The following is a 25,989-nucleotide window of genomic DNA, read 5'->3' on the forward strand; positions in this document are numbered from 1 at the left end:
GGAGATTTGGAGGGCACCTGCGTGGCTCAGTCGGTAGAGCGTCCGACTCTGGATTTCGGGTCAGGTCACGATCTCCTGGTTATGAGACTGAGCCCCGTGTCGGGCTCCGAGCTGACAGCGCAGACTCTGCTTGGGATTCTCTCTCTCTCCCTCACTCTCTGCCCCTCCCCTGCTGGTGGACTCGCACGCTCGCGGGCGCATACACACTCTCCCTCCAAATAAATAAATAAACTTAAAAAAAAATCCTGGAGGCATTCGGCTGGAGCTGAGAAGCACCTACCCCTTCAGTAACTCTTGTGCTGTCTGGTTTCCCACAGACCCCACCTTTCCCTATCACCTCATACCTAGCCTTCTTCACTTGTTACATTACTGCCTGCCAACAGCAGGCATTAGGAGCTTGGGACCCCCACAGGCAAGCCAGGGTTATCTTTCAAACCACCAATTACACGTACACCCTACATTGGGAAATCTGCGGGCCCCCAAAGCCTGACCATGGGTTCGGTGGAGGTTCCTCTGAAGAGAAGGCTTCCGTTCCCTGATTGCTTTAGGCATTGTATGCCTTACTCCACACGAGGGCTCTTGGAGACATGGGAAAAAGTCATGTTGCTCTGTGTGACAGTAATCCTGCAACGTGCCAGAAGTAGGGGACTCCCAAAGCACACTGGAGCCCCCATAACCCAGAAGAACAGAAGTTATCCCCCCCACCCCAAACCCACCACAACCGTTGCTATCTCCTCAGCTAATTCAGGTTGACCAGAATTCTCATGCATGCCTGAATGCCATCCTACGCAAGGAGGCCCTCTAGAACGGAGACTACGAGACAGTGTACCTGGTGCCCCTCTCTGTGCTCTGTACCTCACATGATGTCAGGACCAAGATAAAGACTTGCTGAGAGAAAGGAAACAGGCTCATGGCTTATGAAATAGCAGGTCTCAAAACATCAAGAGATGCACTCACACAGTGATTCTGTGCATTCGAGTCATCACAGAAGGAATAACCATCAAGCCCAGAAGGGATCTCAGGGACATTCTAGTCTGACCACCTCTTTCTGCTGGGGGGTGAGGGGTCTGCTATGCCTGGACAGGCTCTGCACGGACAAGGGTAGTGTGTGACCTTAGAGAAATGGGAACCATTCAAGTTTTCAGTCAGCTGGTTCTCTTTTCTTTGTGGAGTTTAGAGAACAATCATTTCTGTTCACCTCACAACTTCATCCTTGACTTCTATAGGTTTAACGGATTTGAGACTTTGCCGTTTACAATAGAAAACTTTCTTTAAAAAAAATTTTTTTTTAACGTTTATTTATTTTTGAGAGAGAGAGAGACAGACAGAGCATGAGCCAGGGAAGGGCAGAGAGAGGGAGACACAGAATCCAAAGCGGGCTCCAGGCTCCAAGCTGTCAGCACAGAGCCCGACACAGGGCTCCAACTCACAGAACATGAGATCATGACCTGAGCCAAAGTCGGGGGCCTGCCCAGCTGAGCCACCCAGGTGCCCCTATAATAGAATACTTTCTTTCAGAAATTTTTTGAAGCTCTGAAAGCTCCATTAGATATATCCTGGATCACACTTCAGAGAAGGTGCCGCTGTGGCTCCCAGGAAGATCCCATGCCTGGTACTCATGGTATTTCTCTGGTTCTTTCTCTCCATGGGTGACATTGAGGGAAACTGGGGAGAGGGCAGCTCCCTAACTCCACAGCATCTTGGTGTCCTGGACGTCACTCTTGGAGATCACTGACCTACATCAGGACCACCAAGGTTCTGAGCTCTTAAAGAGAGGAAGAGCTTTGTCAGGGTGACACTTGGAGTTTGTGGCAGAACTGGGACAAGGAACCAAATCTCTCAACTTCAAGTCCAGGCTCTGTTTTCCACATTCAACGGCTCAACCTCTGCCCAAACTGGAGGCAGGGATTTTCTTCCTTGGAAGCTCTGATTTATATCAGCCAGTGCGGAGACCCTGAGCACAGGCTTACAAAGAAGTGACATTTGTCAAGGCCTGATCAGAACAGTTTGCTGCTAAGTGTCCCACACACAGAGGCGGCGGTAAAGGGAGAGTGACAGAAATCACTCTGGGCTCAGAAGACTCTCAAGCAGCCTGGGTACTGACATGGCCTTCCCTCCTTGAGTCTAGGACCCCTGCCTACTTTGGAAAGATAAGAAGGGCAACAGAGAGATCAATCTAGCCCCATTAGCACCCCTCCTGTCCAACAACCCCTAAGGGGCCTGGATGAATGGAGAGACCAGACTTTTAGGAAAGGCACTCACAGAGCCTCCAGGATGCCCCACTCCCCCCGATCCCTAGCCCCCCACAGGCACCAGCCCCTCACCTGTTGATGGAACTGACGCTGGGCACCGTGTCATTGTCACACACCCGTTCCGCCAGCAGCCGGTCCCTGATCTCCCAGGCAAACATGGTGGGATTTTGGCGTTTATACTCAGCAATTTTTTCCACCACTTTGGGCGTGGCGACCTTTGGTTTGGATCCTCCAATTACACCAGGCTTGATGCTCCCCGTCTCATAATACCTAGGACCCAAGCAGAAAGGAGCTTAGCCATGAGGAACCAGCAAAATGGATGTTTGCAACAAAATAGCTACTCTGTCCAGAAAACATCCAGATCTGTGCTGTCCAATTCAGCAGCCCTAGCTAGCCTAGCCATATGGGGCTTTGGAACATCTGAAACATGGCTCATTTGAATTGAGGTGTACCGTAAGCATAAAACACACACAAGATTGTCAAAATTTAGTATAGAAACAAGAAGGTAAAATATCTCATTAATAATTTTTATACTGGTTATATGCTAACGTGATCACATTTTTCATATACTGGGTTAAATAAAATATATAAAATCAATTATACCTGTTTATTTTTCCTTCTTTAATATGCTACCAGAAAATTTTAAATTTCAAACGTGGCTCGTGTTATATTTCTATTGGACAGTGCTGGTCCAGACGCTATGCATTAATTAGTTAATTAACTATCACATTTATCTATCATTTTAGAGTTTACAGAAAACTTTGAAGTCAGCTTTCCCATTTGATCCCCACCACAGTTCTAGAGCACATACATATTTTGAATGAATAAATGAATGAATAAGTGAATGAACAGGTCCCCATCTACAGGTATAAAACAGAGATCCATGAAGGTTAAAAGGCTTGCCCAGGGTCACACAAGGCCCATTGGCCAAATCAGGACAGTGGCCTGGCCCCCGAGCTAAAATTTCCCCCAGAAAGTTGGCTTGTACCTTTAATTTACCAGTACTCACATCCCCTAGCAGATTCCATCTGCATTCTGTGACACTATCCCTTAAGTGCAACTTTTTTTTGCCATAAGATTACAACGATAGCCCTAGCCTAAAATGAAAGGAAATGTTGGATTCCAGAGTTAACTGGAAATATGTGTTATATACAAGTCAAAACCCAAGCAATCAAAAAAATAAATAAATAAAAACTAACCACAAGTCACCGCAGCTCTTCCAGAGACCTCCCCTGAGGTAAATCGCTGTTTCTAAGGACATTTCCATGCTATCAGCTCTTCCTCGTTAACACAAATAGGATGTCAGGGTTTTACAGTAAAACCGAGACGGGGGAGAAGAGTGCCGTGAAAGATCATTTCAAGGGAAAAAAATTACTTGATTCCTTTTCTGAATCTGAGCCTTCACTGGATGTCTCTCAATATTTACAGAGGAATTCTTGACTTCCGCTTGCAAAAGAGATTATCTTGTAGTTGAGATTTTTTTTTTTTTTTACCTAAGGGGACATTTTTTAAATTTATTGGTAATTTTTTTTTTTTTTAGGTAAACTCTATGCCCAATGTGGTCTGGAACTCACGACCCCAAGATCTAGAGTCACATGCTCTACCAACTGAGCCAGCCATGCACCGCAATGACTGGTAAATTTTCAACCTAAAGAGTTTATAATAGGTAAGGCAAAGAGACGATTCTCCCATGGGATGGGTGGGAAGTGTTACCCAAGACCCAATGACTAGTCACATTTAAAGAGATGCTGAGGGGTGCCTGGGTGGCTCAGTCAGTTAAGCATTCGACTTCAACTCGGGTCTTGATCTCTTGGTTCAAGAGTTCAAGCCCCACGTCTGGCTCTGTGCTGACAGTTCAGAGCCTGGAGCCTGCTTCAGATTCTGTGTTTTACTCTCTCTGTCTCTGCCCCTCCCCTACTCATGCGCTCTCTCTCTCTCTCTCTCTCTCTCTCTCTCTCTCTCTCTGTGTCTCTGAAAAATAAATAAACACTTAAAATAAATAAATAAAGAGATGCTGAAAGTCTCAGCCTGGAGAAATCTAGTTAGGGCCAACCTAATGGACATTCTAGAAACAGATGAAATAATTTGAGAGCAATGATATGGACATGGAAATTCTGTTTTTCATTGAGAAAAGTGAGTCATGTTTAAATTTGGACAATAAGGCAAAATGCAACCTATTCCCCCCTTCTGTAATTACTGAAAAATTATTAGTCACAGTCTTTAAGAAACATCCAAGAAAACACTATTTTGTCAGAAGTTTAGAAAGGCAGCTAAATCAAGGCACACAGCAATCTCTGCAGCTTCCAATTATCCTTCCAATTTTACAATAAAAAGTCATTTGTTACTATCAACACAATAACTCATTATTCAGCACAGGGCTCTAAAATTTACAGAGTTCTGCCTCAAATTATCTGGATCTCCACGTCAATCCTAAGGGGCCAGCGGGGTTTTACGGAGGGGAAACTGATGATTAGAACAAGTGCCTTGCCCAACTCCCTTTTGGAAGCCAGAGGTGGTCCCAGCTTTCAAGTCTGACTCTGGCCTCTTCCCACTAGAGCAAACTTCTGCTTTGACTGTGAAAATTAAAATGATAATGGGGATGATGACAATTGTAGGAAGCTCTACTGTTTACCAGGCATTTCACAGACCTCTTTTCACTCACTCACTCACTCACTCACTCACTCACTCACTCCTCTCTGGGCACCTGTTAGGACAGGCACTGGCTTGGGGGGCAGCAGTTACAGACGCAAGGACAACCCTGGGCTAAGTACTCCAATTGTAATCACTCGAATGGGACTGCACTGTTCCTGCCGCAGCTGAGAGAGCAGCGGGGGTGGCAGGATCTGGGGCTCTCCACCCAGCCCACCTGAGCAGTGCCAACCATAGCAGGCTGTGGTGTTCACACGAAGAGGTCTCCGTCTGCCTTTCGACTGACACATCAGCCTGGCCCTTAGAAGGCAGTCCTGGCACCCCAGGGGAAACCCCAATTGGCAACTGTATAAAGTAAGGAATCAGACGGAAAAACTGCCCTTTCATCTCAGCAAAACAGCCATGCCACCTTTTGGCTTACACACGACAGACAAACGGCAGCCACCAACACAGTGTAGTTCCGTGCAAAGAACATTCGTTTGGGAGTGAGGAGGTGGGCGTGTTAGTCAGTGGCTCTGTGTGACCTTGGCCAAATCACTTAGCGTCTCTGGGCCTCCAAGTGACCCCATTTGTATAATAAGGGGAGGATGTTTACCCTGCCTGCCTCCCAGGACACGGGCAGAAATGCAGAATGGTTGAGAAAAAGCTTTGCAAAACATAAAAAGCACGTGTTGCGGATTAAAATCCTCTGAGTGTTTCTTACTGTGTAACATACCACCCAATTCCAAACGGGCTGAACCTCCCAGCCAGGCTCCAGTGAAAGAAGACAAGAGCCAGGCTTTCTGGGTGGATTTAAATGGGCCTCACATGCCACTAGGCTGTGCCTCTCCAGCCCCTCCTGAGCCTCGAGCTCTGTGGACTGAATGCCCACACTCCTGGCAAATCGCCACCTTCCCAAGATGACGAGGGTCTCTGCCTACCTTGTCATGCACCCTCTGAAAACCACGGCCACCACACACAACGCACTCTCTATAATCTGTCGCTCCGAGTGCACCCACCAAATTCTTCGGTAACCGAAAAAATAAAATAAAATAAGTGCATGGAACAGCCCAGTTCAGAAATTCCCAGTCACACTGTTTTAGGGCTGAACTTGTTTCTTAAGAGGCAGTTCTAATTAGAGTGACATTTTGTCCACTGTGGTTCTTAGTTATGAAAATAATGAGCTATGAAATTCCAATTTATTGTTGACAACTTAAACGGCCAGGCACCAGAGCGGCGCATAACTTCCGAGTGCCACTCTACCTAGTGACAAATCTATTCTGGGCCTCCGGAGGCTGCCGGCTCTGCCTGGGAAGGTCCTTGTCCCCTTTGGTCTCCAGGGGAGATTTAGAGGGCTTCGGGGCACCAGAACATGAGGACCTGGCATCTGGAGGTCCCCTCTAAGAAGGGCTCGGCATCTCGTCCTAAGAAGATTTCAGATAGCTAGCAAAATGTCGGCTCAGCAAAGATGTCTCAGCAAACACAAAGGAAGGGCCTTCTTTTTTCTCTCTCTCAATGCAATGAAGAGGCTTCCCAAGAAGATAGCAAAGATCCGCTTGGCTCTTGAAGCCTGACACTGGGATAATCTCAAATATTTCCTTCCTCTCTCTTTTTCTCTTTCCTTCTTTCTTGTCTTCATTTCTCTATTTCTCTCTCTCTCTCTCTTTTAAATGAACTATTCTCTTTTCTCTTCATCTCCCTCTCCTGTATTTTTCTTCTTTTATCCTCACTTTCGTCCTCCTTGAACGTCCTCCTAGCACAAGAGCACTGTGCTAATGTCCAGCCTTCCTCCTTGAACTCTGGCTGGGGCTCATTCGCTGCTGAGCATTAAACAGGAGTGGAGCCCAGAGCCTCCCTGGCTGAGGCGACCCGAGGTAGGTAAGGGATAAGGAATTAACACAAGGATCAAGGTCCCCAAAGGGGACACCAGACCCCGGGCCTTGAAACCTCTTCCTTGGGCCTCCAGCAAGGCTCCCCAAGGTTAGAAACTGTTATTCCTTCCATCTAAAAGAATTTCTTAAATTCCAGCAGATGAAAGGGAGAGAGCAAGAAAAAGTCACAATATCACTGACATACTGCAAAATATTTATTTTCTCTTCAGGCATCTGTTCTCAAATCATAATGCAAGCTACAGGACCAAGGTGATTTCCTGACCCAGGGAGAAAAATCCTGAGAGAGCTCTAAACAACTAAACCTGAGAACACCCGTGGCTGCCAGAGCAGACTTGGAACAACTTCACGTGCCCCGAAACAAGCCTGTGGCTTTGGCTTTGCAGTATGGTAAGATGCCAATGGTCCAAGAATCCTTGAGGCCTTTTCCCAGTCCGAGTACTGACTAGCTGGATAGACCTGGCTCAGGCACTTGGCCTCTGTAGATTTGTTTCCTTCTCAAAACAAGCTTCCCTGGACCATACTGAAGCTCTCCTGAGAAAACACACGGGAGTGCTCGAAGGCTGGGCTCTACAGCCCTCTGGGAGAATTGGCATTATTCGTATTTTGCTTGCTGCAAATCGACGGGTCAAGTGGCAAGTTTCAAATGTCAGATTTGAGAGTTAGCGTTTGAGTTTTTTTCCCTCTCTAATATACGCTTAGGATGCCTGTCACTACAAAGGAAACAAAATGTGTAGAAGGAAAATACTACAGCCCAACATAATAAGGCTGGTGATAACCAAAAACTGAAAATGACAGCTGACTTTTAAAAATGGAATGTGCTTTTTGAAGACATTAAAATGAAACACTGAACTCTAATAACGTGATTTTATAACTTGTGGGTTTTCCACCCAGCCCTGCTCAGGCCCCAGACTCACCTAACATGTGTAGGGGAAATTCCCAAGAACCTCTTATTCTTGGGTTCTTTGGAATAATTCACCAGGCTTTCAAAAAACATGTCATTCCTGATTGAGTCACCTCATTCCACATGTCACTTGAAACAGGGGTTTCCCAGGACTACTTTGAATTGAATGGCTTGAGCTTTGCAAACTCTTAAGTATTATGCATGTGGGTGAAGTGCCACCATGATTTTCAATGACACCCGCACGTTGGACAGCTACTGGGTCATGTTTTAGGTCGTTATTTGAAAAATCAAGGGAAGCCTGCAGCTTCTGCCTTTACCTGCCAAGAATTTTGCTGACACAACCATGGCTGACTCGAAGCTGCCTTGAGATGTCGCAGGGCCTGACACCTTGATGAGCAAGTTCCACTATCCTTTGGCGGACTACATCCGGGAGTGGCCGTCCATTCACAAAAACCCCCCCAAGCTGATTCACTCCTCCATGTCCTGAAACAGATCAAAAACAAAAGCAGAGAGAAAGGGTGGTTAGAACCAGTCACATAAGAGAAGAAGCGTGTTGTAAGCGCCCACAGCCCCTCTGATCAGAAATGGCCGCAGGCTGGAGATCTTGAGCCTGGAGTCTGATCGTGCAGGCTTCATGAGCCCCTCAGATTGCTTTTTAAAATTAACCTTTGCCTTTGTCCATCTTCAGCCAGTCGGGCTATTGATAACAAGCATCCCCATCCTTCAATTTTTGTTGTAATTTGCCTTGTAATTTTTTGTTAACAATGGACTATGTGAAAGACCCCAATCTATACTAGAGACCTAACTTATTACATGCATGATGCTGAGGTCTATGAAAGATCCTGGGGAGAAAATGTTTTAGAATACATCAAATTTAAAGAGATTTTTAAAAATATAACTATTTTCCTTTTAGCAAATATCTGTAAAAGTGAAAAGGACTACTCCAATAAACCTAGATCTCAGGGGGGAAAATGGGTTTTGGGTTTTTTTAATCAGCAATCTGATTCAAAGGCTAAAGATTTTTTTTTTTAATTTAAATAGTGTCTGCAGAGTACTGAAACAAAACCCAACCACTGCCTTGATAAAAATCTTTTCTTTAACAAGATGGGGTGCATCGCTCAGTAAAGGCAAAAAATAAACAAACAAAAAAGGTGAGGTTGACATGCAGACTGTACCCTCTCAGAGCACACAAAAGAAATGGGTCAGAGGATCACATTCCACTCTACCACATCAGGATTTGTTATAAAAGAGTTTCCTTGGAATTGCTGAAGTGTTTTGCAAATGACAAGTAGCTTTAAGTTGGTTTAGGGGAAATAAAGAAGCTGGAGAAGGCTTCCGAGTCCCAGGTTTTACAAGGGCTCTGAGATGGATTTTAAGTAAAAGGAGTCCAGGAAAGTGTCTCCTCCACCCAATAAGCTCCCTTCTCTTACACCAAAGTCCATCTGGAGGGAAACAGGAATCCAAGCAAATGAATAGCAAAACCAGTAAACACAGAGTGATCCAGTATAGCACCACTGTATATAACATCCAGTATGTAAGTAACATCATTGACCTTGTGGCTGTTAATCAGCCACTAACTGACATCACTAAGGACAGCCAAAAGCCAAAAGCCAAGTCCAAGCATTTATCAATGCTGCTGGCAGCTCAGAGGCCAATGATGGGGAAATCTCTATCTAAACTGGGACTTGCCTGAGACTAGACTGTACCAGGGAAGCTAGGGCATCTCAGATGTCACACATGCACACACACACACACACACACACACACACACACACACACTGCCTCCAGCTCTAAAACATAAAATAGCCACCTCATTTCAGCAATCCCCCACCAAGCACTCAATTACTATCTAAGTTCATGAACAACATCTGAAATAAAAGGGGGGGGGGGACACTCATAACACAACCTATTTCCTAAAAACTGCCAAAGCTATTCACTGAAGTTTCCCATGAGGGTCCTAATTGAATATTTCCCAAATTTCCAAGCTCAGACTGATTTCAAGGAAAAACATAATTTTATAGGTAATGACAGTACCTAATTCTAATTCTTAGCTGAATTTCTCTCTCATTTTTGAAACGAGCTTTCATTGGTTTTGATTGTTCTAAAACACCCCAAACATCAGAAAAAGGAAAACCATCCCCAACAGGATTTTGCAGTTAGAAAGAAAACTGCGTAGTTCACCCAAAACAGAAAGACTGCGGCCACCCCTGGTTGAGGGCCTTAAGAAGGCTTTGTTCTGGGGTTGGGAGCATCTAATAAAAAAGGATTGTACAGATCTTTAAAGAACAGGCTGGCCTGAAGAAGAAAGTAAATTCAAAATTGGTACAAGCCCATCTAAGAGGACAAGAAGGAAGCCAAAAGCATCCAGCACTTTTGAGATAACCTATAGCCCAGGCATTGTGACCCATTTGCAATCGCTTGTTCCCTATACCACTGGCAATGTAAAATTTCTGCCAAAAACAGAGTGGCAACCTTCAAGAGGACTTAACTTCCAAGAGCAGTCCTGCAGGACATTTGTGAGCTTCGGGGGCCGTTTGCACCAGGGAAAAACCCCCAGGGTCGGGCACTCTAGGTGGCAGCAAGGCCCCAAACTCTCTACTTTTGACCACAAAGACAAGGCTACCAATGTTCTTCCAGAGTCCGATCCAATAACCACAGCTGACCTCAGACTCAGGATGACCTTGGAGCCCCCAATCTCCCTCAACTTTCTGGGAAGACTCCCAAACTCACTTAGGTGAGCCCTTTCTGCCTAAGTCACAGTCCTATCCAACAGAGAGCATTTCAAGGGTGGTGGGGAGGTAATTTACCTGCTCAGAGAAGACAGTGTCTCCCATTTACCCTGAGATTAGAAAGAAGTAAAACCAGAGGCCTGAAAGAGGGAGGCAGGATGGAGAAAGAAGAGAGGAAAAGGGAGGGGAAGGTTGCAATGCATAGGAACTAAATGACACAGACAGCAAGGACAGAGAGCCCAGAAGGGAAGCCTCAGGTTAGAAAGGCAGAGGAAGAGAAAAAGGAATGGATCAGCTAGTACAGGCAAGGAAAAGAAAGGTGAGTGTGGTGTACATGGGAGGCAAGAAGACCAGAAGAGAAAATGGAGGAAGCCCAGTAAAGGGGTATCTGGAAGACAGGGGACTTCTTTGGAGAAGAATCTTTGTTTTCTGGGACCCCGGCTCCGGCCCTGCATCTCCTCAGAGGACCCAAGTCCCAGCCTCTACTTCCTATGGACCTCAGCTGGGTGAGGGTTCACCTCCTGAGCGGTGCATGTTCTCAGCTACACTTCTCAAGGCCAAGTAGAATTTTCAGAGAGCCTGGCACAGAGACAGATGCAAACAAATCAAGGCAAAGACCAGGAAACAGACACACAGATACTGACCCCACAGGGAAGACTATTCAGGGTTTGGAAGAAGGTGAGGGGAGAAGGGTTGAAGATACCCCGAGGCCTCTGTGGCTCTGGTCTGGAAGGGCTGGCCTCCACAGATGCTCCTTAGGCCCTGATAAGGACATACTACCCACCAGGGACCCTATCCAAATCGTGAAGACCACGACTGGGTAAAGAGTCCTGGGGAGAGGGTCTCTGCTGACTCAGAGGGAAGACTGAACTCCAGAACCCCACAGGGTTATTGAAATTCCTCCTAGTGGCACCAGAGAGGATAAATGAAGGGGCACACAGACATGCAAACAGGGACACAGGGAAAGACAAGGGATGAAATTTCCTTAATGGGTTCTAACCGACAGACAGGCGCTGACACAGATGGACAGTCCGATCATGAGTACAGGTATAGTGAAACCAGACAGAGAGAGTGTCTTGCACATGTGTGTACTCACTCAGGCCACTGCCCTCTCTCTGGAATCTTGAGTCCCTCCCTCTCCCCTTCCATGAATCCAGGATACCCAAGAACCAGCTCCACCTCTGCCCATGTAAACTTCCTGTCAGTCCTTTTGTCTATCTGGCTTCAATTATCATACTCTGTAAAATGGGTGTAGCAGAGGGTTTAGATGACACTTAGGTAGGAGATTGCCCATGAAAGTGCTTTATAACTGGAAACCCTACCTGGGGGAAGGAGACATCTATGCGGGGATGGTGGGAGGCCATTGTGCTGATGAAAAGGATGAGTCTAGAATAGGGAGTAGGGGCAAGAGAACACAGAAGCCAATTTCCCAGCAGTGCCTTGCCCTCCCCCAATACCACCTCCCCACAGATGATGTCCTGCTCCACTGGGAATGGGGGAGATGGGGGAAGCAGGGGGAGAAGCTGACCCCCCTCAATAGCCAACAAATTGGGGGCCAGGGTGGGACTACAGTGTACAAGCAAATAGCTTTAGGCGTCAGAACCAAGGCACTTCCAGAGAAGCCAGCTCTGAAAGCTAGGCTGGCTGGGGCCCAGCCCCCCACCATGCTGCCGGGATGATTGAAAATGGGAGGAGGGAGCACTTCTCGAGGAGGGGGCAGATGAAGGCAGGGACAAGGAGGGACAGAGACACTGGCATTTTCGGTTGGCTAACCAGCACCTGGAAGGAGCTGCCTTCTCCACCCTCATGCATAAGCCAGGAGACCACTGGTTCTGATGCTATCTCCCCAAGGGCCGGCACGACTTCTGGGGCTCCCGGCTCTCCGCAGGAGGCAGCGAGACTCTGTGAATTGTGGCTGGCAAGGAGAGAAGTGCAGGGGTCAACCCTCTCCATTTTGTCCCCCAATCGCCCTTTAGCTGAGCTAAAGAGGCTCGTCCACCTCTCAGAGTATTGACCCCAACTCATTTGTTCTCTCGCTCGCACTGCGAGAACAGATCCTCCCCAGAGCATGGCTCAAGTCTGCCCCAGAGAGGGCTGCCAGGAACACTGGGGTCACCATGGACTGGAAACCGTTTTGGCACAGGCCCCAAATGGTGAAGAATCGTTTGGGGTAGGACCAGCGCAAGCCGCTTCTGTACGCAAATCTCCTCACTGCTTTGGTGGATTACCTTGCACTCGGGAAATTGACACAAAGAGAAACTGACCTGCCCGCAACCAGCCCCTGCCGCTTATATCAGCATTTCCCTGCTTACCAGGCCACTCGGCCCTCCAGGGCAGAAACCAACAAATCCGCCTCGGAAGCTTGCCTTCTCTCCAGCCGGGTCTGTGCTGCCTTTGTTAAATAGGGGACTCACGGCTGAGTAAGCAGGATCCTGGGCTGTCTGAAGGAAACCTGGCATGGGTAAGCTCCCAGTCCGGGAGCAACTCCCTGACCTGCTGCCCGTGGGACTCAAGCAGGCTACCCTGCTAGATGCCGCCAAAGCCTGGCGCCTTGCTCCGGCCCAGCTCTGCAGTGAGCAGAAGGGAAACGCGATTCGTTCCACTTGGAATTTCCTTGAAATCTCCGAATCTAATCCGGCGTTAACTCACCATGAGAGAAGCGCTCATCTCACAGGAAGCTGTGCTAAAGGGTGAACTGGCAGATCCCGAAGGGTGAGGCAGCTGGGTCGGCCTCGCCTGTGCCCAGAATGACCCTTCCCGTCTCCTACAGAAGCCACTGTTGGGGGGGGGGGGGGGGTGCCTGTTATGACTAACTGACCTCTGGGTTTTTTTTTTTAAGGGGTGAAGCCATCATGAGGCAAGTGTCCTGAAGAGAAGGACTTGATAGTGTCTTTAAGGGTCTCTGTATGAATCGGCAGCTTCTAAGCTCGGCTGAGGGAACGCCACTTTGTTGATTTTTCAGATCCCACTCCTCAACTCCAGGGCGCCTTTAGAGCTCTGGACTTGGTGTCCTTGCTTACTTCTCAGCCTTTTCTTCCACACATACAAGTACACAGGTGCTGGTCAGGGCCCCAAATTTCCCTCCAAGCCTCAGTCCCTTTCGATGCCCCACGGCTGTAAAAGGCACCACCCCAGGTTGGGGTGTGGGGCACTGTCTGAGACTTAGACTGACCTCTCCTACAACTTCGTGCCCTCCAACTAGCCAGGCCTGGAGCCCTCTTCAGGTCCGAGCCAGGATTCTCCCAACACGCTGGGATGTTGCTGCCCGGAACCCCTGGAGAGGCTGCAACTCGCTGCCTACACTACGCGTTGCTGGAGGCGGGATTCCCGGTACCAGGTGCTCTGGCCGAGCTCTGGGTCGGACAACCAGGCGCGTCGTTCCACATGCCCTGCCTGGGAGCACTGCACTTTGCCAACTTGACTGCGCTGCTACGGAAGTCCTGAGTCCTCCTGGCCCTGGTACCTGCCCCGCGGTCCGGCACACCCAACCCCGTCCCGGCCGGAGAGTGAGAGAAGCGAGCTCGCCGCCTACTTACTATGCATGGATGCAAACGGGTCGTGCTTACAGTGTATTTCCATCGGGGCGCTCCAGACTGCAGGCCGGCCCACGCCGCCGCCTCCCGGCGCCAAGGGGCTGCCCAGCGCGGCTAGGGAGCCGAGCCGCCAGGCCGGGTTCTGTGCGATCTGGGTTCGGAAAACGCTGCTGGAGCTGCCGGGCCTCTCTCAGAGCCTCTCCGCTGGAGATCGCCGAGAGCTGCGCCTAGAGGCGGGAAACGGTGCTAGTGCCGTCCGGCTGGGAGCGGGGCGCCCAAGTCCTGGTGGCTTCCCTGTCGGGCTGGCTCAGGCAGTGGCTGCGGACCCGGGCCGAAGTAGCTGCGGCCAAGCAGCCGGCAGCCTCGGGGGCATAGCGTAGGGGCCCGTCTCCGGGACGGCAAAGAGCCCCCGGCCTCCGGTAGGAGCGGCTTTTGAGGAGGCCTTCGGGACACACGGCCCTTGGCTTCACTCAGGGGGCAGCGAGGCCCGCGGACTGACAGGCTGGTTCCGCGGCCTCGCTGCCTCTGGAGTCTCTCCTCGACCCTTCGGTCTCCACCGGATCCTTTCTCTGCTTCTCTGAATCTCTGGGGCTTGGAGTTGCAGCCCCAGCCTCTCTCTACTCGGCTCTCCGACGTCTCGGACGAAGTTGCAAAGAACTTCCTCTCTGGCGGCGCTGGGGCCCCGGCGGGTTCGGAGACGCTTCCGTCACTGACGTTGGGGCCGTGACTCCTCAGTCCCCAGGAGCTTGCAGCTCTCACACCCCCGGAGCTTCTGCCTTCAAAGTTCCCCCGGCCCCCGATGCTCCCCCATCGCTGGGACCAGGAATGGGGACAACAGCGACAGTCGCCTCCTCGCCTGAGTATCTGCCTCACGCCCACCAACTCTTCGAGCCCCGCTGCCCTCTCTCAGGGGTTTGGTTCCACTGTTTTCCAGTTGCCTCTTCCGGGACGGCCGCCGCGCCTGCCCCTGGCGTGAAGCGAGGGACCGAGAGAGCGGAAGGTCCTCTCCACCAAGGCCGCTGGGACTGCCGGTGCTGAGATGGAGCCGCTGTCGGCTTTGACTGCCCGCGCTGTCGCCGCCGCCGCCGCCGCCGGCGCTAGCCCTCCGCCTGCTCGGCGCGCACAGTGCGCCACCGCGCCGCCCCGGAGCCGCTTTCAGGACCCGCTGCGTGTGGACAGCGCCGCCCGGGGCTCAGCCTCCCTCCGGGCGGGGGCGAGGCGGGGGCTGACCTGCCAATCACGCTTCATCAAGCCAATCAGAGCTGTGGCAGCCGGCCCTGGCCCGAGACAGCGTCCCATTGGCTAAGCAACCGGCGGGCTCCGCCTGATTAGCGGACACCTGGGCAATAGGAGAGAATGGGGGGCGGGGCCCAGGCGGCGGCGCCACGTTCATTGACAAACGCGCGGGGCGAAGGCCTAGCGGAGCGCGGATGGGGGGAGGGGTAAGGGGATCTACACAGGGCCTGGAGAGTCCCGCCGAAGATCCCGCGGGAGCCTGATCTCCCCGCCGCAGTGCTGGGAACTTGGAATGCCCTAAGAGATTGGGGCGGCCAAAGTGGGGATGGGGAGGTGAACGGTGAGAGTGGAGGAATAGTCTCCTGAAAATCTACACACGGATATTAGAGGAAAAATCGGAACGCAGTAAGAGATCCGGTTTTCAATCTAAGCACCACCAGATTCGCAATAGACTCGTAGTGTGAGCACATCTACCCGGTTCTGAGCTCAGTTTCTTCATCTGTAAAATGGGTAGAGTTGGCTTACCTAGTTTTTAATGGAACTCCTTCCAGAGGAAACATTTCACAATTTTAAACATTTCAAGAGCCTACTAAGCCGCTGCCGCCGCCGCCTCGTCCACCTCCCTCCCTCATTTTACCCCCAGGACACCCCAATTCTGAGCTAACAGAAATGCAGAGACGTTGAGAGGAAAGAAATCTCACACCCCTTTAAAGTTAGTAATCAGGGTGCTCCTGGGAGAGGAGACTAATTGAGGCTTTGGACCAGGTTGTCCAAGCACTGAGCCCTGAGCCTCTGTTTCCAGCTTCAGACCAGGAACTGCCAGACGCTTTGGGGGCTAGTGGTGCGCAGCTGAAGGATTCTGTTTCCAGGAGTAATACTGCATCTGACGCAAGACTTCTTGGGAACTGAATGAAGCCAGTCGTGTTAGTCCAGTGCTAATGAGGGTCCCTGAAGCAGGCAGGTGGGCAGGCCAGTTCTATCTGCAAGGGCTGCGCCAAGACAGGCGTGCTACACCAGGCTGCTGTAGAGAAAACTCCTCCTTCCCTTTTCCGGGGAATTTCTTGTTGCCTTTAAGACAAAATGCGTGCATTTCTAGCAGACTCCCCTGGTCCAGAAGACAACAAGCAAAGGAATGGACTTTGAAAAGGAAGCATGTGACAGCCCTTCTACACCCAGGAGGCACTGGCAAATACACTGAAGATTCTAGCCCCAGCAGCTCATGGAAGTGGTCCCCAAACCCACCATTTGTAATTCACAAGTAATGATCCTCTGATATTAAACATAAAAAGGGGCTCTGAGATAACTTCTCCAGACCTAGGCTTGTAAGGAAGACAGAGCACAGATTGATTGCCCTTGAGAGGAATCCTGGTTCATTCTCTGCCTCAGTCTCCCTTCTCTCTACCTCTGCGCCACTTCCCTACACTGAGTTAGCCTTCGGTCTCACCTTCTGTTACTGTCCCAGACACAGCTGCCCCTAACCGGTAGATAAGTTTCCGGTGCTGACACCATCCCCACCCCCTCCAGGGCACAGCTGCGCAAAACGGCCCCAAGCGGCCTCTTGGGGCCCAGAAGGCTGCGGTGTGCATTGGGGTGGAGTGGCTGCGTTGTCTCTCCTTTGTCTGGGACCGTGCAGGTCCCGATCCTCGCCACCTCCCCACCATCCCTCTCCCACCCGCTCAAACCTGACCCCGTCTTGGAGCAGAAACCCCCATCTCTGCAAAAGCAGAGAGGAGCTACTCATCCTGGTTCCCATGTTCTTTCCACCCGGTGGCGCGAGGTGCATAAAAACTGACTAAAATTTGAAGTGGTGGCTCAGCGTTCCCACCGGAGAGTCGGGAGTGTGGGGACACCCTGAGGGACACCTCCAGCCACACTCGTTGAGTCTGGGCCTAGAACCACAACTTCTAAAGTCTTAGAGCCAAAAGGGCCCTGAGGCGTTGCTTTCCCCATTTTTCAGATGCATAACCTGAGGCCGAGGAGGGACTTGTCCAAGGTCACGTAGAAAGTCTAAGATAGAGGAAAAGCTGTGGGCTGGGAACCTCTCTCAGAAGAGAGCCACTCTTGGGATGGCAGGGAGTTTGGGGGAGAGGTGAGGGTGTGGATGCTGCCAAATCAAAGAACCCAGTTAGGATATGCCGGCACAAACCAGTTTTCTTCCCAATACCTGTGCAGCTTGGACAGAATCTTGGAAGTACTGCTGGAGAGGGATGGAACCACAGATATTAACTGAGCAGGAATAGCTTGGACTCCCACTTCACACAGAGGCGTGCTGCTTCAGGACAGGCTTTAGCTGGGCTGCCTAATTTGTTGGGCGACAGGTGCCCATGACAGAGGAAGTTTCCCTCTGGGTGGGGGTTATTCACCATCTCCAAGGCAGCCGTCTTCTGGGAACTTCTAATGCCAAGAGGCACCACCAGACCTAACATCCTGGCCACCTAGCCCAGCCTTACAGGCCACCAAACAATGGCCCCGACAAGTTATAGGACTAGTCCAAGATTACACAGCAATTCCATGAAGGAGCGGGGCTTCGGCGCCACAGTCATGCCTCTGAGGGCTCATGAGCCCACGAGTCTGAGTGAGGCTAGTAGAGAGACAAGCAATGAGAGATGGAAAGGACTAGCAGGGAGTTGGTCTCAACGATGGCACTGAATGAGGTCGGGACTTGCTGTGTCCAACAGTCACGGGGTTACGATCCCCAACGGTACAACTTTGAGCAGGGCCGGCAGGCCCTGTGCTAAGCACTGGAGGCAGGAAACTGGGAAAGGAAACCATCCGGGAAGAAACTCAATTTATGGAAGTGGAATCGCCTTTGAAAGTTCTGCTGTTGAAAAAAAAAGCCCATTGAGAATGTATGAGAGGCCAAAATACCTCCAGAGGAGCGTCCACCTCGATATTCAGCCAGCAACCTGCCCTCACTCAGAACATACTCTCCCTTCCTCCTCTTTCTCTCTGCCCAGTCAGCCCCACCCGCCACACAGGAGTTGGGACGCAGGAGTCTGGGCTTGGGACTGCTAAAGGGCTCTAGGGGCTTGAAATCTACTCCTCCAGCCCATCTCCCTTCTCTTGTTTGAGGTGAAGGGAGGCCTACAGGGCTCAGATTAGTTGCTCAGTTTGAGGGAGTCAAAGATGCCGCTGCTATCGCTGTCTTAACTCAGTAGGTCCTCTCTCTCGAACCCTTATTTTATTTTATTTTAGTTTTTATTTTTTAGTAATCTCTATACCCAGCGTGGGGCTCCAACTCATTGACCCTGAGATCAAGACTCCAGAGATCAAGAGACACATGCTCTTCCAACAGAGGCAGCCAGCTCCCTCCCACCCCCACCCCCACCCCCACCCCCACCTACCCTGGGTCTAATCCTCATTTTTAAAGTATCAAAGAGAGAAAGCAACTGACCTGGGTTACACAGCTAGTGGTGGCAGAGTGAATTCCTGTGTGATTCCTGCACCTGGATCAGGGTCTTTCTGTAGGAACCACTTAAGTATGTGAAAAATAGAATTTAACAAAATTTTTCAAGAACCACGTAAACTGCCTTTGTCAGGGTTTGTTATCACTACCAGTGCACCCTGAAGGCCAGGGGTTCTGGAACTACCTTCCTCTCTCCCAAAGTCTTCAGGCTACAGGCCCCTTCTCTTAGGGCTCAGCTTCCCTATGTGTCTAATGGAGAGAAGAGCCCTGAGATGAGGCCTCCCAAAGTTGTGAAAGATGAAGATCCATGGCTAGGGAGTATTATTATCATTCCACCACGTTCATCCCAGAGCTAGGGTGCTAGATGCCAATGCCCAGACAGTGCTCAGCCTCTCCTGGCCTTCCTGGCCTTGGACTCCTTAAGCTAGCTTGGCCAAGAATAGCTTTTCTCCAAGAGGGCCTTTGGAGGGTGGGGCTCTATCTCCTCTCCCAGCAAGAATGAGAGGTCTAATGGCAGGGAAGTCACCTGTCAGTCCTACTCCTTGTAGTACTTCTTGTACTACCTGCTCCTGTACTTCTTGCTGTATGATGTCAGACAAGTCCCTGCCCCTCTCTGGCCATCAGTTTTTCCTTTTTGGTACCACAATGATCAGAGGCTAGACAGGAGGGTCCTTAAGTGGCTCCCTGCTCAAGGCTGACCTCACCTGATCTTGGAATTAGAGCAAAAAGGGCATATACTCCTTCCCCATTGTACAGATGGGGAAACTGGAGTCAAGAGAGGGAATGGAATACAGTTGGAAGGAAGGAAAAGGAGGTCAAGTGGCCCATAAAAGGCTTTGAAGTTGAGAAATGGGAGAAGCCCACACAAATCCCTTAGAACCAGACCTAGATGCCCCGAGCCTGGCCAGCTTCTCAGCTGTCTCCTCTCCCCCCAGTTGGGGCGCAGGCTGGTGCAGACAGGCGGAAGTGCAGTGTCACCTGAGATGTCCACCCTTGCCAGAGGAGGCGGCCCTTACCCCAGCCCAAAGGAGAAGATGGGGCGTGGCTCTCCAGATTTTAAAACTCGGGCCAGACTAGGGCCCCCCAGCCCCACCCAGGTCCGCCTCACTGAGGAATGAAATGCTTTATTGATTAAACGATTATTCAGGCGATTGAACTAATCAAAGAGCCCATCGACCGCCCTGAATTACATTCTGGGTAGACAGCTCGTGGGGAGAGGCTGCCTTGCTAGCCACCCAGACCCTCCCTCGGAGCCTCACATGCCTCTGACCCGTTCCCGACATACACACAACACCTAGTCCTCATTCCGACGCAGGCGACTCTCTGAGTCCTACCCTCTGAGGGACCCCAGTGGGGAAGGAGGAAGGGAATGGAGCAGAGGGGGATTCCTTTCCCTTCCTGATGCACCTTAACCTTGGGGAGTCCGCTTTAATTCCCCACCTCTTAGATTTCTGTCCTCATTTCTCCTGTTACAATTTTGGAAACCTATGTATGCCCAGGGAGTTGTCTGGGTTTAGAGTTGAAGTCCACCTCTCTCTCTCTCTCTCTCTCTCTCTCTCTCTCTCTCTCTCTCTCTCTGCTTTTTGACCAGTATTTAAGGCTGAGGTGGAGGTACGGCCTCAAAGATCCATGAGGATAATGGAAGTGGAATTCTTGCCCGCAGGGCCAGGAGTGTGTTTGGGTGGGGAGTTAGTACACATAGCCTAATGCGTAAAAGAGGCTCCTATACCCAGATTTAACCTCAGGGCAAACTGAGGCCTCCTGCTGCCTGCCACTTCCTCTTAGATATAAACACACTCTGCTACCACTGCCTGGGCCTGTGGGTGGCACACCAAGCTCTGTGCCAGGAAGGCCCGTGTTTATACAGGCACCAGAGTTGGATGCCCAGGCGAGGCATACATGTCCACCCACTGTGCTCTCCTCCACTGGAGCAGCACCCACAAGATAAAACCCGTGCACACAGCATGCGCGCAAGAGCACGCACACACACACACACACACACTATGGTCAAAGGCTTGTCTAGGAAAAAGTGAAGGCAGGCTGGAGGTCCCTAGAAATGTCACAACTAGCCTGTAGGTTGCCTGCTGTCACCCGCCAAGGTTATGCCTTCCACAGGAGACACTTTCATACAAATGGTAGACTCAACAGAGCCCACAGAGTGAAGCAGTGCACCCCACACACCCAGGGACGGCACTCCCTGAAATCACGCCTCCATTCCGGGTTCTCCCAACATTATGTGACCACAGCCTGACCATCCGCAGGCTTAGCACAACACAACCCCACTGCCCTAGATCCACCTCTGTGCCTCCAGGCAGGCATTCTTGTGTACATTGGCATGTACACGGTGAACAGCTGTTGGCATCCAAAAATGGAGGAGTCAGCGTAACCACCTCATTCTCACTGCCAAAGGCACTTGGGATACGACAGGTAAACACAAGCCCTTAAAGGAGTAGATGTACACTGAGACACTTCTCCAAATTACATACACTCGGCTCAGACACACATTTTGGATATGCAGAGTACAGTACCCAGAAATATGAACTCATAAACATGACTAACACCCATTAATATAAGGACACGCATACACACAGGCACATAAATTCTTAGGCACACAGACATTTTGAAAATACACATACAGGGACACACAAACTCACTGTCACTCACGCACACTCTGAGCCCCTATGTAAACACACGGACCCAAACGAACTTTCAGACCCCCAGATAGACATACAGAAACAGAGGAAAACACAAACTCACAGATGCTTGGACGGATGCAGAAGTGTGTGAACAAATTGGTGAAAAGACATAAAAAACGCGCCGCAGACAGACACGCAGTCAATCCCTGAGAAAATGCGGCTCACTCCCTCCCCCAGGGCCAACGTGCGTGAGGACTAGAGCCGGCTGGGTCCTGGAGTTAGCATGCCTGAAGCCCGGATCGCAGTCCTACCTGTCCTGCCGGTCCGAGGAGTCGGGTAATTTTTCTCTAAATCCATTTTGATTTTCCAGAACTTGATGAAGTGGACAGGGAGAAAAAGTTTCCACTTTTTGTGTGTGCTTCTTTTTCTTTCTTTTTTCTTTTTTCTTTCTTTTCTTTTCCTTTTTTCCCCTTTCTTTTTCTTTTTTCTTTCTCTTTTCTTTTTTTTTTTCTTTTTTTTTCTTTCTTTCTTTTTTTTTTTTTTTTTTCTGGTGCCAGGGGCCGCTCACAGGTCGGAATAATTCAAGCCTTCCGCTCCCCCGCCGAGCTGGGGTAGCTGATCACTGAGCTGAAACTAAACGTTTTAGGTGGAAAAAAAGCGTCCGAAGGCACCGTGAAATGATTAAGGAACTAAAGAGCTTCTCGCCATGTGAGATCATGTCCTGTTCTCGCCAACATCACAAGATGTCCCCAGACACGCCGCGCCCCCAGCGTGCCGCCCCGCACTGCCGGCCCCGAACAGGCAAAGGGTGTCCGCGCTGTGCCACCGGGCCTGCTCAGCTGGCCAGACGGGGCGGGCCGGGCCGAGCCGGGCCGGAGAAGTGCGGGAGGCCGGGAGAGCAGCAGTGCCGCTGCCGCGCCGCCCTGGACTTTTATAGGGGGTTGGGGGGAGGGAAGGAAGGGTTCAAACGGAGCCGGGCGCTAGCCCGCGCGCCCACGAGAAGGTGCGGACCGAAGGCAAGCCGGGAAGCCCTGGCCTCGTGGCCGCACGTTCTACAAACCCCTGCGTCTCGATGTCTCGATGTCGCGGCCCTGTGCGGGTGACTCCTCTAGGTGTGAGCCCCGCCGCGTAGGCGGGTGCAGGCCGGGTTTTTGTTTTTTAAAAAATAACCACCTCGCCAAGCAGGTGTTTTTGAAGGGGGTGCAAAGGCAAGCAGCGTCGCCAGGCGTAGAGGGGGGCGTTCCAGTTTCCTCAGATTCACCCCTAGGGCGGCGCCAGCCCCCAGAAATCCTACCCCCACCCCAATTTGCAGCTCTAATAACATTGCCGGGTCCCTGACTTTAGGGTAGTGCCAGAACCCTAAAGCCCCCAGGTCCCCACTCAGCCTCCTGGTCCCAGAGCTCCCTCCCAAACCATGTCCCATTCTGGCCCGGAGCTTATAGAGGTTATAAGATGGAGATAAAATCCGGGCCTCGGCTTTGGAGCGCCCGAGCTGAGCAGAACCATCTCAGAGGTCCTGGAGATTGGCGGGAGTCCTGGACGCCTTACCCCGGCCCATAAATAGAATCCCTTTGCCCTCTAGCCCGGAGACGTTGCGGCGGGCCCGGCCCCGAGACCCGGGACTTGATTCCAAGAGGGGAAATCAGCCCGAGAGAGACCGGGCAGTGGTGTGGCACGTCCAGCCCGTTCTCTTCGGCCCAGGCTTAAAACTTCACTCCCCTTCCCCCTCCCCAGTCCCGAGTCCAGCTGCAAGGCTTGGCCACTGGAAGTCTGTGGGGCCCCCGCTGTGGGGTGGTCGCAGGGGCAAGGTTCTTCAGGGCGGGGGAGCGCTCTGCAGGAGGACTCTTGGCCCTCCGGACAATGGCAGTTTCGGAAAGTGAATCGCCCTCAGCAAGAGTGTTGTTTGTTTTTTGGAGGGGGTGGTCACGAGGCTGGGCCGCAACCTAGGGGGAAGAGCCCAGAGCTCGAGAAAAGGGGGGGGGGGGGGAAGGCTGGCGGGAACCGGACATCTCTTATCCACTGAGCCGATTTCGCCACAATCGGAAACGTGGCTGTGGATTCCCCGGCGGCCCCCCCACCAAGTAATCTGCGCAGTCCCCCTGCGCCGCCTCCTTCTTGCACGCTTCGAGTCCGGGTCCCTGCCCCGGCGATTCGATTTTTGGCCCTCTCCGAGAGCTCGACTCTTCCTTCCGCTGTCCAGCCCCAGCTCCTGCTTCCCGCCCTCTCGCCTAGCCCGCGCGGGGTGGCAGAGCCGAGGAGGAGCGGCCTGTCCGCGCCTAGAGATCAAAAGCCCTCCCGGAATTGACATTTCACCCCAGGCTGGGGGCGGGAGTTGTTGGGGTTGTTTTCGATTTAGAGGGTTTGTTTTGTTTTTATTTGTTTCCCGTGAATTTTCTTTTCATTATCTCTGAGAGAGTCTTTTGTTTCGGGTGTTTTGCGTGTAGTTTTTTCGTGGATTTCATTTTAAGAGGGTTTTGCTCTGTGAGTCCTGGCCTTTCTGGTGGCCTTTGTTTTCTGTCTGGTGGGTTTTAATTTTACGTGTTTTGTACTTTGTCCTAGGAGACTGTCCTTTTGTGTGTCGTTTGGAAGACTGTTGCTTCTGCGCGGTGTTTTGATGTGTTTTGATTTTGTATTACTGGGTGTTCGTCTGTGTGTTTTGTGTTAGGTGAATTTTGTGTTTGTATGTGTTTTGTTTTCTTCGATTTTGATTTTATTTTTTAGGAGCCGAGCGTTTGGATGGGGGGTTGGGGTTATGTTTTCGTCTGTGGGCTTTAGTTTTTGTATTTGTGAGATGCTTTGGTGAGTTTTGCAAGTGTGTTTTGGCTTTGTGGGCTTTTGGATTCGGGAGGAGACACCGGCCACTACTTTGTTCCAGTCTGCACCCAGGAAGGGCGGAAGAATAGGCCAAGCATCAGATGGGTTCGCGGTGCTCCGCAAAACCTGACCTCGGTGCCGCCGCGTCGTATTCTGCGCGCTCCAGACCAACGCGAAACAAATGTGCGTTCCCGAGGGGGCGCCCGCCTCTAGTCATAACCCTGCGGGTTGTGCGGGGCCAGTGCCAGGCTCAGAATTCACAGAGCCCCCCCTCGCGGGGTACCCATCCCCAGCCGCCGTTCCCTTGCGCACCCTGTCCGCTGTGGGTCGATCTCCCCTCGCGCCTGGCCAGCTTGCTCCGGACCTCCCTGACTCCAGCAGCATTGGACCGAGGGGCGGATTCCCACAGAAGAGCAAGTGGAGAAACTCTTCGGACCACACGGAATTGATGCTTCGGCCCTCGAGATACTTGGCAGATGGCTAGGGACGCGCAGACTCTAGAGGCAGATTCGCGTCGGAATCCCGGAAAAGTCCCCCATATTACTTGCCCGCAGCCCTAGTATCCTAGGAACCCAACTCCGCTCAGCTTTCGGTTTGGAAAGGCTCTCCTGGTTTGCAACCACAGACACATAAATCCACACTCGAGCATACGCATACACAGCTAGAGAGCGAGAGAGCGAGCCAGCGCCTTGGTAGCAGCGGCCTGCATGGCGGTACCGGCGCTGGCATCACTTCAAGGAGAAGCCAAACTGTAGTGGCCGGAAATGTTACAAGGACAGAATAAGGCATTCTTTCTGTCCACGTCGCCGGAATTTCTCCAACCTCCATACACCTGGATTTGTTTAATGCTATACCCGGGAGAAAGGGAGAGGGAAATTTGGAGAGGCAGAGAGACATGCTGGCTAAACCCGCAGGGAAATGCGGGAAGAATCCATAGAGACAGAATTATGTTGAGGGAGAGACAAGACCGTGGGGAAGGGCAGATTGGAGGCCCAGGAAAGGGGCTGGTGTGGAGGCTCCTCGGGGCCCCAGCGCTCTGTATTCTGTGAGAGCGAGAAAGCAGAAACCGAGAACAGAGAGTGACAGGAAAAGAAAAGAGTCGCAGAAGGGGTTGGCCTAGGCACGCTGCGAGCTTCCCTCCAGCTAAGACACTGAAGTCTAGGGAGGGGGAGGCCAACGACGGGAGGAGAGGAGCCTAGCTCGGGCTCTTCCACTCCGCCAGGAAACGCCCGATGACCCCAGGGCTTGTGGGCCGGAACTGGGGCCCGGTTCCGGCCCAGCGCCCCCAGAGATCCCCAACCCGGAATCCAGCAAGGGAAGGTTGGACCAGCGCGGTCCGCCGCTGGGCCTCGCTCTGTGCGAGCCTAGGGAGACGCTGCGGAGAACGACTCTGACCCTAGGGCTCTGGGCTGGGGCCTGAGCTGAGGGTGGGTGGGAGCCGACGTCCAGGCCAGAGGGAAGGAGGAGGCCCCGCCCCAAAGCTGGGGGCCGGGATCTGGGAGCAGCAGAGGCCGCAGCTGGACTTGCAGGATTCAGGGTCCTTGCAGTGCGCACGTGGCACCGCACCTTCCGCGGGCGGTGCCCCTAATGCCCAGCCCCGCCCTGCTTCGTTTGCCGACCCTGGATGGTGTTGGGATTGAGGGTGGACACCGAGTCGCGGCGAGTAGGTCCCTCGCGATATAAGCTTGGGGCCTGCCTGGGGGCGGCGCTCGGGTGGTTGGGGCGCCTCTCCACTGGCAACTCCCTGGGTGCAGAGCGCAAAAAGCGCGCAACGCAGGCCAGTCGCCGCTGCAAGTTTTCTAGCGGTGTCCGCAGCAGAAAGGGGCTGAGGACGGGTTTGGGTCAAAGCACCCATTTCTGCTGCCAGCGGGGTCCTCTGCGCCCAAAGGGCTTTGAGGTCTGGCTCCTGGTTCTCTAGGGCACCATGTACTAGCGGCTCGCCACCCAGGAATATTCGGGTAG

The 25,989-nt window shown here is 51.7% G+C and overlaps 1 protein-coding gene across 3 annotated transcripts in view; it reads right to left on the reverse strand.

The window, feature by feature from the left end:
- The window catches only part of PAX5 (paired box 5), a 187,421-nt gene extending 165,731 nt beyond the window's left edge, over positions 1–21,690 (reverse strand). The window contains exons 1-3 of one of the 3 annotated variants that reach the window (XM_040481702.1): positions 21,525–21,690; positions 7,991–8,156; positions 2,325–2,522 (exon numbers count right to left, since the gene is read on the reverse strand). In XM_040481702.1, the coding sequence (XP_040337636.1) occupies positions 2,325–2,522; positions 7,991–8,156; positions 21,525–21,570 (410 nt within the window). In that variant the 5' untranslated portion in view covers positions 21,571–21,690. Of the gene's footprint in view, positions 1–2,324; positions 2,523–7,990; positions 8,157–13,938; positions 14,668–21,524 lie in introns of those variants that run through there. The other 2 variants (XM_040481704.1, XM_040481703.1) reach the window with 2 other exon arrangements.
- Between the last annotated feature and the right edge of the window lie 4,299 nt (positions 21,691–25,989).

This window comes from Herpailurus yagouaroundi, unplaced genomic scaffold (assembly GCF_014898765.1).
Source record: "Herpailurus yagouaroundi ecotype Mexico unplaced genomic scaffold, PumYag 160, whole genome shotgun sequence".
NCBI lineage: Eukaryota > Metazoa > Chordata > Mammalia > Carnivora > Felidae > Herpailurus > Herpailurus yagouaroundi.